This window comes from Aspergillus pseudonomiae (assembly GCF_009193645.1).
Source record: "Aspergillus pseudonomiae strain CBS 119388 unplaced genomic scaffold BDV37scaffold_4, whole genome shotgun sequence".
NCBI classification, from domain to species: Eukaryota; Fungi; Ascomycota; class Eurotiomycetes; order Eurotiales; family Aspergillaceae; genus Aspergillus; species Aspergillus pseudonomiae.
Genome location: NW_022475996.1, coordinates 50850 through 62552, shown reverse-complemented (window position 1 = coordinate 62552; position 11703 = coordinate 50850). Strand labels below are relative to the sequence as shown.

At 47.8% G+C, this 11703-nt stretch overlaps 6 protein-coding genes across 6 annotated transcripts; 3 read left to right on the top strand and 3 right to left on the bottom strand.

Moving 5' to 3' along the window:
* Window positions 1–424: 424 nt before the first annotated feature.
* BDV37DRAFT_278381 (class I SAM-dependent methyltransferase) lies at window positions 425–1138 on the bottom strand (the record flags this gene model as incomplete). The annotated part of the gene is made up of 1 exon (XM_032086040.1): window positions 425–1138. One exon carries the CDS (start codon window positions 1136–1138, stop codon window positions 425–427), a length of 714 nt encoding a protein of 237 aa, XP_031946181.1.
* Window positions 1139–2451: 1313 nt separating this feature from the next.
* Window positions 2452–3596, top strand: BDV37DRAFT_294457 (glycoside hydrolase family 43 protein; the record flags this gene model as incomplete). Its single annotated transcript, XM_032089632.1, has 3 exons — window positions 2452–2602; window positions 2655–2874; window positions 2927–3596. 3 exons carry the CDS (start codon window positions 2452–2454, stop codon window positions 3594–3596), a joined length of 1041 nt encoding a protein of 346 aa, XP_031946180.1.
* Window positions 3597–4905: 1309 nt separating this feature from the next.
* Window positions 4906–5673, top strand: BDV37DRAFT_278379 (MBL fold metallo-hydrolase; the record flags this gene model as incomplete). The annotated part of the gene is made up of 1 exon (XM_032086039.1): window positions 4906–5673. The coding sequence occupies one exon, from the start codon at window positions 4906–4908 to the stop codon at window positions 5671–5673; it is 768 nt and encodes a 255-aa protein (XP_031946179.1).
* A 330-nt stretch (window positions 5674–6003) lies between these two features.
* On the bottom strand, window positions 6004–6835 carry BDV37DRAFT_237466 (VOC family protein). Its single transcript, XM_032080728.1, has 2 exons — window positions 6417–6835; window positions 6004–6362 (listed from the first exon to the last, which is right to left on the bottom strand). The coding sequence occupies exons 1-2, from the start codon at window positions 6649–6651 to the stop codon at window positions 6202–6204; spliced, it is 396 nt and encodes a 131-aa protein (XP_031946178.1). The 5' UTR covers window positions 6652–6835; the 3' UTR covers window positions 6004–6201.
* Window positions 6836–7321: 486 nt separating this feature from the next.
* Window positions 7322–9641, top strand: BDV37DRAFT_237464 (Zn(II)2Cys6 transcription factor domain-containing protein). Its single transcript, XM_032080727.1, has 4 exons — window positions 7322–7401; window positions 7460–8095; window positions 8156–8290; window positions 8341–9641. The coding sequence occupies exons 1-4, from the start codon at window positions 7348–7350 to the stop codon at window positions 9031–9033; spliced, it is 1518 nt and encodes a 505-aa protein (XP_031946177.1). The 5' UTR covers window positions 7322–7347; the 3' UTR covers window positions 9034–9641.
* BDV37DRAFT_278376 (Zn(II)2Cys6 transcription factor) lies at window positions 9602–11540 on the bottom strand (the record flags this gene model as incomplete). Its single annotated transcript, XM_032086038.1, has 3 exons — window positions 9602–10251; window positions 10302–10594; window positions 10672–11540. The coding sequence occupies 3 exons, from the start codon at window positions 11538–11540 to the stop codon at window positions 9602–9604; spliced, it is 1812 nt and encodes a 603-aa protein (XP_031946176.1).
* Between the last annotated feature and the right edge of the window lie 163 nt (window positions 11541–11703).

Below are 11703 nucleotides of genomic sequence, written 5' to 3'. Positions count from 1 at the left end.
ATACGGAATTGGAAAATGGAGCCTGTAGGTATTACGAGGCACAGGTGCTTAGGATATTGTCACTGGAAGATTAAGTAAGATCTTGAATCATAAACTTATTATAAGTAGCAATGGACCGTGTGAAACGAAAGCAATAGGGCTGAACATACACGTGACGGTCATCAAAAGAAGTTCTAACTAGCGACAGGGATCAATATAAGTTTATGTCACTTCTTGTCCAGGAAGGTGGCTTATTACATACAGCCCAACGTGAAATAAAAGCACCAGGATTAGAAACTTTGATTGACAAGGGTGTATCCTGGGTGGTGGCTTGTATCACGTAGTCGTGGGAACTAATGCAGCCTTGGAGCTGCAACTAACCTTCTCCCTGGAACCTGTCGTAGAAGCATAATCTCGAACACGATAGCAACGGGCAGACTGGAGTCTATGACTTGGGGCACGAAGCAGTGACAATCTGGAAAAAAAGAGGACCCAAGCCCACGTTGAGTTCAGGGGGAAGCGGCTCCCATCTCATGTTGCTGAACCCAGCCTGAGTTGCACATTCCTCATGCAACCTCGGTTCAAGCATATAGCAGAAGAATGCTATTGGGTCCGTAGTGTCGAGAATAACCTGAATGCGAGTACCTTGTGTCATCCGTTCAAGCACTTTGTAGGTCACTCCTCCGAAGTGGTATTCTTGTCCGCAGGCAGTCGTCTGTAGTATCTCGAAATTTGGAATGATTCCGAGAAATTGTGCCCCGGGCTTCAGGCTGTGAAAGATATTCTGCCACATCGTCAACAGCTCCGTCTGGCTCTTGGCATAGTTCAGAAGCCAGATGCCTAAGACGAGGTCGAATGTCCCTATGCTAAATGGTTTGATGCAGTCCACAACATGGAACTCAGAGGGATCCTCTGGCCGGGCCTGGAGACGTGCGCTGGCCACCATGACCTTGGAGATATCCACGCCAACAACTTTTTTTGCTCCCCAGTCAATGCTTTTTCGGGACCAGTACCCGGCTCCGCAGGCTAAGTCAAGCACTTCGAGCCCGTGAATCGCACCAACTTGACCTTTAAGGATATCTTCTAGTAACCATAGGTTAGGAAGATTGGCCGCATCGTTGTAGCGGTGTCCGATCTTATCGAGCTGAAGAGGATCCATATTTTACAGACGAACTTGGCTGTATTCTCCCACCGAATGAACTGCTTTGGAGATTGACCGTGTGTGGTGAAGCACTGAAACCTACTGCCGCCATAAATAGTCCTATTCAGTTAATCCAGTGAAGAAAAAAAAAAAGTAAGCCTGACGTAACTGTATGTGCACTATATATCATACGATGGAACGGAGGATACGTGAATTTAACTTTAGCCATGAATGTTTAATCGGATAGAGTTCAAATGATACTCTAATGTACATGTACCTAGCAACCTTTCAATGCTCAAGGCAGTGTGGCTTCTAGACTGTAGCTCCTGTGGAGTACAAGTATCAGTTGCTTTTGGATATGAGCTCGTCTACACGATAGTAGCCTTCAAAACTAAAAATAGACAAGTTAATTATGCCACTGATCTTGGGAAAGTACTTATTGGAGTTGCTGAGGCAGCAGATATGCTTGCTGATACTGGTAGCGGAGCTCCTGCTAGTTCAAGTATCATCTAACAGAAGCCTTGCTACAGAAGCATTAGGTCTAGAATTATGACCTGTCCATATAAGTGTCACGGATCCGATACCAAATCGGCGTATATCCCCTATAGAGCTCCCAGACCCCTGACCCGGACCTCTTGCATAAATCCTGGTCCCGGTGCTTTCTGCAGAGACCCTGGCCCCCGTTGCAGTTTAGAAACCAGCCGAGCAAGGTATCGCCTGATCGATTAGGTCAAACAATGTCAACTACATAGTTATAGCGATTAAGTCTCCCGAGAGCAAAGCTTCGATTTACGCTCGGAAACGGAAACCTCTTACTGTTGACCTTTACTACGTGTAGTGGCTGAGCCTTTAGTAGATGGATGTTTTGATATTCCCAAGAATATTTGAGTACTAATAATATGTATATTCATTGTTATCCTACAGTATAAAATCAACAATTCACTGATATACAACATAACACTGGTTCTCGGAGATTGAGCTTTTTTCACAATCTTAATTGCACTCTGACGGTTGTCAATAACATAATAGTAGAAGGTCTGTGCATGGCCCAACATTCTCTGGACCCTTACATCTGGAGGAAGGCAGTGCGTCTTAGTGCGGCTTGCGCCTCTAGCGATCTACATACTACGGGTGGCCTAAATTATTTTTAGTCTTAACAGGGCGGGGTATGCGCATTTTCTAAGGGGGATTGCTCGTACTACCAGGGCTTCAAAGTAAATCCTACTCGATCTCCGGCCAATATAAGGTGCACTTGCCAGGAACTCTTTCTCACCACTTTCCCTGAGTCACCTTCCCGCTTCCCTACCTCTCCCCATCTATATCATTCCAACATGCGCCATACTTTTCTCCCCCTCGCTGCGCTATTTACGGCTTCTGCGCTGTCGTCTCCTCTGTCATTAGCAGCTCGAACACCAGAGGCAGCCGCCGAGCAATGTCACGGCATATCCGGGCCATTTCTGGGTCCTTCCTTTCCTGACCCATGTGAGTTCAACAAAGGCAGTCTCCAAAGAAACAACGCTAACACCATATATAGCGATCTATTATATAGATGGCACGTGGTACTCCTTCGGTACTTCCAATGGAAAAGATTTCCAAGGGGCAAAATCCGCGAAGTTCGACAGTGGATGGAGCAAACTCGAAGGCCCAACCCTGGCCATCAAGGAGGCGACGTGGGCAGGCCAGCAGGAGAACGGAGTCTACGGCTTATGGGCACCCGATGTCTTTCGGAGGAGTTCTGACAACAAATTCGTCATGTTTGTGTTGACTAGGGTGGCACCGTGAGGCGCATTGCTAACACTGTGTCAGGTACTTCGCAGCGCTCGACAAGGAGACTATCGGCCCTAAAAAGGTCCAACATTGTATCGGAGCTGCCGTGAGCGATGATATCGCGGGCGTGTACCACCCTGAGAACGACTTCGTACAGTGCAACCGAACCTCATCAGGTGTCATTGACCCCGCGTGGTTCAAAGACACGGACGGCAAGCAATATGTCGTCTACAAGACAGAAATCCCGGAAAACTGGCTGGAGATTCGGGAGGTGCGCAGCTCCGGGCCCAAGGAAGGCGTCGAATGGGTCGGGAATGCACAAAAGCTTCTCCGCGTGAATGGCCAAGGCTTTTCTGATGGAAACAATATGGAGGCTCCGTACATCTTCAAGCGCGGTGATACATACTTCTTGACGTACAGCACCCACTCCACCGCCGACGCCACGTACGATGTGCAATATGCGACGGCGAAGAAGGTGAACGGGCCCTATACTAGGGTCAAAGAGCCGCTTCTTAAGACTACAAATGCCTTTGGATGCAAGCTCATTGGCCCTGGCGGTGCAAGCTTCCAGCGAGGATCTAATGGTAATCAGGAGGTTACAAAGATAATCTTTCATGGTCTTACGGATGCAATGGATATCAACAAGCGTGTGGTGTACACGGCGACTGTGCAGGTCAATGGTGACAGACTCTCTATTGGTTCAGCATAGACTTTGAGCTACCCTATGGGGTTTTATCTATATGCACCATGGCCTGAGGCTAGCCAAAGTGTTAGAGGATGTGGCGGGTTGAGCGTGCACACCCAAACATACTTCAATATATATCTAGGTAAATGTTATTACACATCAATGTATGTAATATGTATCAATAACTACCGGACATAACCTCCAGTTTCACTTGTTCTTGAACATATTCAGATACTAGTCACTGGTTTAGCTTTTTGATACTACAGCACGGGTTGTTACAGACAGGCCATTAATGTAGACCAATTCAATATAGGTCTTGTAAGCGTGTTGAAACGATGAGTTTACTTGAATCAAATATGGATAAGCTGGGGCTATTCACATTGCTTCAGGGTAGAGGCAGCGTATACTCTCGCTACCCGTCGATCATGTGCGGGATATAATTATGGCTAATCCGCATTGTCATGTTAGTATTATATATAATTATTATATATAAAGATTTTAAATATATATCCATTTTCTAATCTTTCATATCATAAAAAATAAACTAGAAATATTAATTCGATCAAGACCAAATATATATATACATATTTTAAATTAAAAAAAATATTAACATAGTCGGTAAGCCACCCGGTATTAATAGAAGCAAACAGAATCAGGCATGGAAGCACAGGAAGCCAGGGCGCTTTTAGACAGTAGGAAACATACAATTTTCAAAAATCCTTGACTAGCCCTAAATAGGTAAGATGCCTGATTATTAAAAAAGGGACCCTGTATCTGATTAGCTTAACCTTGGCCGCGGGCTGGGGAGGCAGGAAAGCCCTTGAAGATAGTCATCGATGGAGAAGCCAGATAGAAATTCTTTGAGAACTGTACTAGAGAACACCTGCATTTCAAGGTCTCGCCATGAATGCTCTGCTTAGTGCTCCCCATCACTGCCCGTTAGTCACTGAGTGAGATTGAGCTGACTGATTTTGATATATTCTTGCCGGCCTACTGCCACTTTTTATTTGCTTCTCTGATATTTCCAGAGAGATCGTTGATGGATAGATCAAACCCGTCAACTATCACTCTGCCACCTCCTAGCGGTACGTCATACATAGAGTCTGAGTAATATCAAATTAGTAGTGGAACGGGGATGCCATTTTGGGAAGCATAATCCGCCAAGACAATTCAAGATAAAGAGATAGGCCTCGGCGGCATGATATGCCTCACATCGCGTGTATAAAAGGCCAGGAGACACCTACCTCTCCGGACGGGTGTGAATTATTCCAACTTGTTGAGGCCTCTTACATCCACAATACGTCTGGCTACGATGACGAGTACAAGCTTTAAAATGCCTATCCACATTACCTTTATAGGCACCGCCACGGCCGTTATCGAAATGAACGGCGTCAACTTTCTTACCGACCCTTTTTTCTCTCCCGCTGGGAGGGTATGGGACCTGGGCGTTGCTCTCCTCAAGGTCAGCAATGACCCTGGTCTTCAGATGAATCAACTGCCGCCGATTGACGCTGTTCTCCTGAGCCATGAGGATCACCCTGACAACCTGGACGATTTTGGCCGTCAACTGCTCGATGGGCGTCGCGTTTTCACGACACAGGACGGTGCCAAGAACCTCGCCCCTCGCCCTGGAGTGGCTGGTATGTCTCCCTGGGAGACCAAGCCCGTATACCTCAATGGCCAGCGGTACGAGATTACAGCTACTCCGTGCGTGCATATGCCAGGTGGCGAATGTACCGGGTTTGTGATTACCACGGTTGACTTCGGTGAAAACGGTGGTCTTCCTAACGCTATTTGGTTTTCGGGAGATACGGTATATATCGAAGAGCTCCAGGAAATCAAAAAAAAGTTCCATATCAGCGTCGCTATTATGAATATCGGTGGTGCTAAAGGGCCTAATGACGTCCCGCTTACTGTTGATGGCAAGGATGCCAGCCGAATCTTTAAAGAGATTGGGGCTGATACTTTGGTCCCAATGCATTACGAGTCGTGGGGGCATTTCACTGAGAACGAGGAAGCTTTGCGAAGGGCTTTTGAGCAGTCTGGTATTGCGGATCGCATCTGCTGGCTAGAGCCAGGGAAGAAAACAAAGGTCCTTTGATTTCGGAACCACCAGTATTTAAGGCTGCTATTCGCCATTTGTATCTATCTAGTTTTATTTTCTATTTTTTCTCCAGTATTATCATCAAGTTCTCAACGCATCTTTTGGATGAGTTTGTTCATTATGTCTATTATTATATCACTCTGGTCCTCGTAGTTACCTCTTACTTCCAGCCTGTGGAAACGGCTGACGTCAACTTTATAACTGTTGTTAAAATATGTAGCCACGATCTCGTATCGTACGGCATAGGCCCTTGCTGGAGCTATGTTAGGAAAAGCGCTTGCAGTTTACGCATATTGAAAGGAAGAACCTCAGAAGCCAGAGATGATAGGGAAATGTAAATATGTAACATACTCAAACGCTAGGAGTTGAGGATCATCTGCACCCCTCAAGCTGTAGCATAGAACTACTTCTCTGTAGCAACTATCACTTAAACATGTAAAAGAACATTTACCCTAACATCAAGAGGTGCATGCCGATACAATTTCAACCCGCCAATCAAGGATCCCGGCATCTGTCGTGTTGCTTTTAAGGCCGATGGCACACTGCCTCAATATTATTACCAGCCGCATCAATCACAAATGCCCCGTAGTAGTTGGCATGGTACATTGTTCGCAATCCAGGTTTGCCATTATCCTTCCCCCCGGCCTTGATTGCCGCATCATAAAAGGCGTCCACGCTGGCACGGTCTTGTGTCTATTAGTCTCGCTATATCCATGATACATGAACGCAAGAAAGCTTACCAGGCGCACGGAATGCAACGTGTGAAGCGCAGGTGGGAGGGTTCTTGTCACCAATAACCCAAAAGTCAGCAGGGGCCACAAAGCCCGTATCAAGGTTCGACGCCATTCCCACAACCGTTTCACCAAACTGCTGACAAACCTCGTACCCCAGTGGCTTTAAGGCTGCAAGGTAAAGTTTCAGGCACTCTTGAAGTGTGGCTTCAGGAACGTGGAGACTCAGGTGGTCGATGGCCATGTTTGGGGGATTTTGGCGCCGGCGGTAAGTTGAGTTGTAAAGAGGGTATGGTAGTTCTGCTAGTCCCCTCCTAAAGATGATGAGGAATTTATAGATTGCCAGGAAACAACTAGTGACTCAACTTTCGTCGCTTCATGTGCATCCATCTCAAACCATTTTCTTCGTTGGACCATCACTGTTGAAATCTTGGCGGAGCTCTATACTACAAGTGGTAAACCTCGTAGTTCGGTTTCTCCACAGATAGAAACTTTGGCCATATCGTCACCTAGTCGAAGATTAAACAAGCGGCTCGAATGCTTAGTCGCTGCCTTTGGGATTTGTGGCAAGGAACTATTTCTGTATTTGGATATACAATCCGCCAAGACGCGTAGACGTCAATGCATGCCCCACTGGAAACCCACTATTTCTGTTTCTATCTCAGTGGCTGGTCCATCAACGTGTAAGCGGGTCAGGGCTATTCTGTAGACCCATAGAACAGACTCTTGGATATAGCCTCTAATTGGCCTGGTCCTTTTAAAAAGCTCAACTGCCCGAAGGCAGCGACTACCGGCTTAGGACTAGTGCATCGCCACCCTCATCGACTTAGCCTCTTTGACGTCTTTTCATCGTGGCCGTTGGTTTCAGCTGCACAGATTCAACCATGTACGAACTTTCATAACCGTCGGTATTTGAATTTACAGCTTCTGTCTCGCATCCATGAAGCCACGGCAACGATCCGTGTGTAACAATTGCAGAAGGCGGAAATTAGGTGTAAGGCTTTGCATGCACATCTTCGTTCGTTTGGTTAAACCCCTAACCTTGACCACAGTGTGATGGAAAGCGTCCTGAATGCACTCAATGTGTTTTTGTGGGGCAGAAGTGTGACGGATATCCAAGTCCATGGACATTTGTCTCACAGCGCCCATGGCCAGGTGACCTCAGCACGGGCAAGAAAAGGGTTCGAATGGAAAACAGTGTCGAGCAGTCCTCAGACCTGAGACCATGCCAAGGCGCCGTTCTACACAATTCACATGCCAGCTTAAATGATATAGTGGTCGGGGCTGCGAAGCCGCCACGGAACACTCTCAGCTCAGACCTCCCACAAGCCAATTGGCCTATCCATGACCAATATATAGATACCATCGTGAAAGCATTTACCCCTAACGATCATGGATCATTCATAAGTCCTAAGTCTAGTGGGCGCGAACCGCAGATATGTGGGTCGTGGGTGGAAGTCCTCCCGCATCTCAGTGTTGGATGTGATCCGCACGGCGCTCTACCTAAAGCGATCAAGGCTCTCTTCGCTTCAATAGTGCAGCCTGGTCCTCATCAAGCGAGTGAGAGGCTGGACCCGATACAAGCATATCATTCCGCGATCAAATCATTACGAAGAGCATTGCCTATACCTGGGTACCAAAATCGAGCGGAGTCTGCAGCCACCATGATGTGCCTATGCTTGGCCGAGGTGAGCCTTCTATGCCTCTTTAAAACCTTATGATGTCGATTCTGACCCTAGGAACTATAGCTTATGCTTCCGGGATCCTCAACAGGTCCAGAAATGCATGCTAGGGGAATCACTGCGCTTTTTGAAACACATGGCCCCTCTGCAGTCCGGCAGGGGTTTCTGCACAAGTTATATGCAGGTTTCCTGCCACTCGTGGTGCGTGAGAGATTGGTGGTACTAGTGATGCTGCTGACCTCTTTTCCTAGGTACTTGAAGCATTCAGGGACCGTAAGCCGACATTCGTTGCGTCTGAAGAGTGGCAGAACGTCCCGTTCAGTGTTACCCCCCCCTCGGCTATGCAACGACTGCTGGGTGAAGCGGCAATAATTCCTTCTATACTTTATAAAATTGACTCTACATGTCACACATGGGAGAATCCTAATCTCGCTGCTATAAACGGAAACTTTGCCTCATTGATGGCAGCCCTCTCTCGGCTCGACGGTTTCGAATATCCAGTCAACAGCCACAAGGAGAGGGCCTGCCGTTCATTTGGTCAAGGGACATCTGACAATACTTACTGCTTCCCCGACATTATTACCGCAAACATGCTTACGCACCTATGGTCTTTCAAGCTTGTTTGTCTTCTTGAGATAGACAAACTGGTGAATTTGGGTCTCGGCCTACCTTTTCCCAGGCTGACCTTACCGGGAAACGTACAATTCTGCCACCTTGACCGACATATGATAAGACTGTCGCATTGGATATGTAACAGCATGGAGTATTTGCTGCAGGATGGTCTAGGTCTTTATGGCCCGGCATCTACGCTTTTTCCTCTTCAGATGGCATATAAAACCCTAACCCGGTATCCTTCGCAACTCGCACGTGTTGGTTACTGTCGACAAGTGGTCCAGCGGTTGGTTGAGAAGGGGATCCGAGTAGCGCCATATTTTATCTATTAGTAATGGGCGAGATGGCTAGGGTCCGGTGCGAACCACGTTCGAATAAACAGAGAAAAAGAGCTTCATATGCGGAATCTATTGCAGATAAGATTAGGTGGGTTGAAGTACGGACGAATAGTGCGAAAAGCGGTGATAGCAGTTATGGTTATCAGTAAGAGTTATGTTGAGCAAAGATGTGAACGCGTCCAATCCAAGTGCAATAGGTTGTATTCATATATACTAATGACCTAGGAGCTGGTAGATAGGTAAGTAGTTTTGATCGGCTGGGGTCTCTCGTGATCTTATCGAGCTGTATATGGTGACATGAACCATGCTGTTTACTCCATTGCTCCACTGGCATGTTGTTCACCGATCGTTTCAGCGCCATAAGCTGGCCATCACCTCACATAACCTGGTTGCCTGGCCGTTTGACAGTAGCAAGGTCTCTCTTCCTACAGGGCCCCGTTAATTGTCGTTTGCTTGTCAATGTGCTTGGCTCAACAGTCCAAGCAGAAGAGTGTCATTGGTGTCCTAGCCGAGCGGTTCAGGCTGTTAGAACTATTTCCAAAACTGGCGCGCTGGGCATCTATCACCCGTCGATTTCGTCGACAAGGATACCTGGGGCAAAGGGCGTTAGTTGATAGTTGATGGTATCTATAATGCTACCTACCATAGGTTTATTTGACACAGCGGGAGCGGGCAATTGACTAGAGTAATCTCGATGTAGCTGCATTTGGTGCGTGAACGACGATTGAACATCGGCCCAAATGGAACCAAGAAGAGAGAACAAGTTTTTGCGTTGCGATGGTTGCTCGCGAACTGGCCAGTCGCCGACCGTGCTCTGTGGGGAAAGGGCCATAGCAACTGCCATTTGCTGGCACAGTTTGCGAAGGTACTCTTCCAACGGTGCCTGTGCATAAGCCGTATAGAAGCCCCAGTCATGGCCGTGGACAAGTCCCAGGGACAGCTGGTACATGATGACGATGGCGTAGGTCAACCCATCCCACTGGCAAGACGAGAGCAGATAATAGTCAGATGCTGGGATGGTGAGAAAGGTGTCAAGGTATTGTTTTGCCCCGTGAAAACAGTGCTCTGTTACTACACTTTTCAATGCCATTAAAGCCGGTCCAGAGTCCTTTCGGAGAGAATGGCTGGAGAAAGTTGCGTTCCGGAAGGGGTTGACTAGATCGCCTTCAAACGAATAGAACAAGCACTCGCAATGAGATAATTCGATCAGAGCTTGGGGGCGTTAGTGGCAAATTGGCTTGACCAAAGGAGGACTTTCATACAGGATGTCCTCAGTAACGGTGGTAGGGACTCTTTGATTCCCTGAAGCGTGTTCTCCACGCATCTAATATCTCTTTTGAGTTCGGCCAGCGCACGTCGCGACTCAGCCTTCGTCTGAGTTTGCTGAAACATAGAGAAAGTGTGATGACTTTGCTCGGCTGCATGCTGCTGTTGAATCAGGCACAATATCAATAAATCCGTTGGAAGCTCTCTCATCAGAGATAGATAGTTGGCGCACTCCATGACATGATCTGTGCAAAGCAGAGAGTATCCCGTCCCGAATGTTGAGTGGTAGCTGAGGCGATGGGTATACGTCAGAATCTGCAGGAAGTATACAGAGGCGATGGAGCGGATACCCGGTAGCAAACTCACCATCTTTCCAGGTAGTATGTGCCCAGAAAGAGTCGCTGAGCCTCTGAGTCTAACGTAACGGTATTGCTGCTAACCTGACCCGATACCGAACGATGCACACGCACCCCAGCCTCCTTTCTGCTTCCTGTGAGCCCCATATCCTTGCAAAGGCTTACCGCCAGGGACAATAGCTGGCCTAGATGTTCCCGTCGAGGCATGGAAAAGAAATGGTACCAGGCCAGGTATACGAGGAGGCCTGACAGAAGATCGAGGCTTTTCTGGCCAGATACTAGAACCTGTTCAATGAGGTTCTTCCGAAGAAGGTCCCCAAGCGATGATTGGAGGTCAGAATCGTTGTTAGAAGTGCATGCGAGTACTCCAAGACACAAGAGTGGCCGTTCCCGTGCTAGACAGTGGAGAGAATAACTAGAGGGGAGGACAATGAACGGAAAATAGAGAGCCATGTCACGAAACTGGTGTAGGCGGCTCTCTGCAGTGAGACGGGATAGCCTGCATTGCTGAAACAAAATATCGAAGATGGTTTCACTATTGACTGTTCGGACAGTCGACCACAGGCTTGGTTGGGAGCTTGGGTTCCGATGGGCTTCCCTAGCTCTACAAGAGCCCAGGGGACTCTGAAGATGTGAGGCTGCTACGGAGTCGGCAGTAGACGTGAAAACACCCCTGGAGTCATTGAATGCCGCCTCGAGGGCTGCACGCTCCGAAGATCTTCCCCCAGGCCGAATGCAAACGACGCCAGCTTGGAAACATTTGACACAAATGGAAGACGTCTCGGCTGCAAGTGGCTGGCATTTGATCTTCAGTTGCCGACAGGTATCGCACGCGTTTTTCCCTCTTCTTAGTATTGGTTTTGGTTGAGACATCTCCATAGTCACGAGAACAACGGCCGGATGGCGGATGCTCTCAGGGGATGTAGATGAGGAAACTAGATCAGAAGTTCTTTCTCAACAGTCACGGTCCACCACGGATAACGGTAAACGGAGTTGTCTCTTATTGGCTCGTGCGCAATTCTCCCCACTCCTGTCTCCAGAA

What these genes read in the sequence shown, in the direction of transcription:
- BDV37DRAFT_237466 (XM_032080728.1), bottom strand. Translation starts at nt 6,651, where the DNA reads ATGGCCATCGACCACCTGAGTCTCCACGTTCCTGAAGCCACACTTCAA. An exon ending in CGTTGCATTCCGTGCGCCTG is followed by an intron (nt 6,363 to 6,416) that starts GTAAGCTTTCTT and finishes AATAGACACAAG; the next exon opens with ACCGTGCCAGCGTGGACGCC.
- BDV37DRAFT_237464 (XM_032080727.1), top strand. Translation starts at nt 7,348, where the DNA reads ATGAAGCCACGGCAACGATCCGTGTGTAACAATTGCAGAAGGCGGAAA. An exon ending in GCAGAAGGCGGAAATTAGGT is followed by an intron (nt 7,402 to 7,459) that starts GTAAGGCTTTGC and finishes CCTTGACCACAG; the next exon opens with TGTGATGGAAAGCGTCCTGA. An exon ending in TGTGCCTATGCTTGGCCGAG is followed by an intron (nt 8,096 to 8,155) that starts GTGAGCCTTCTA and finishes TAGGAACTATAG; the next exon opens with CTTATGCTTCCGGGATCCTC.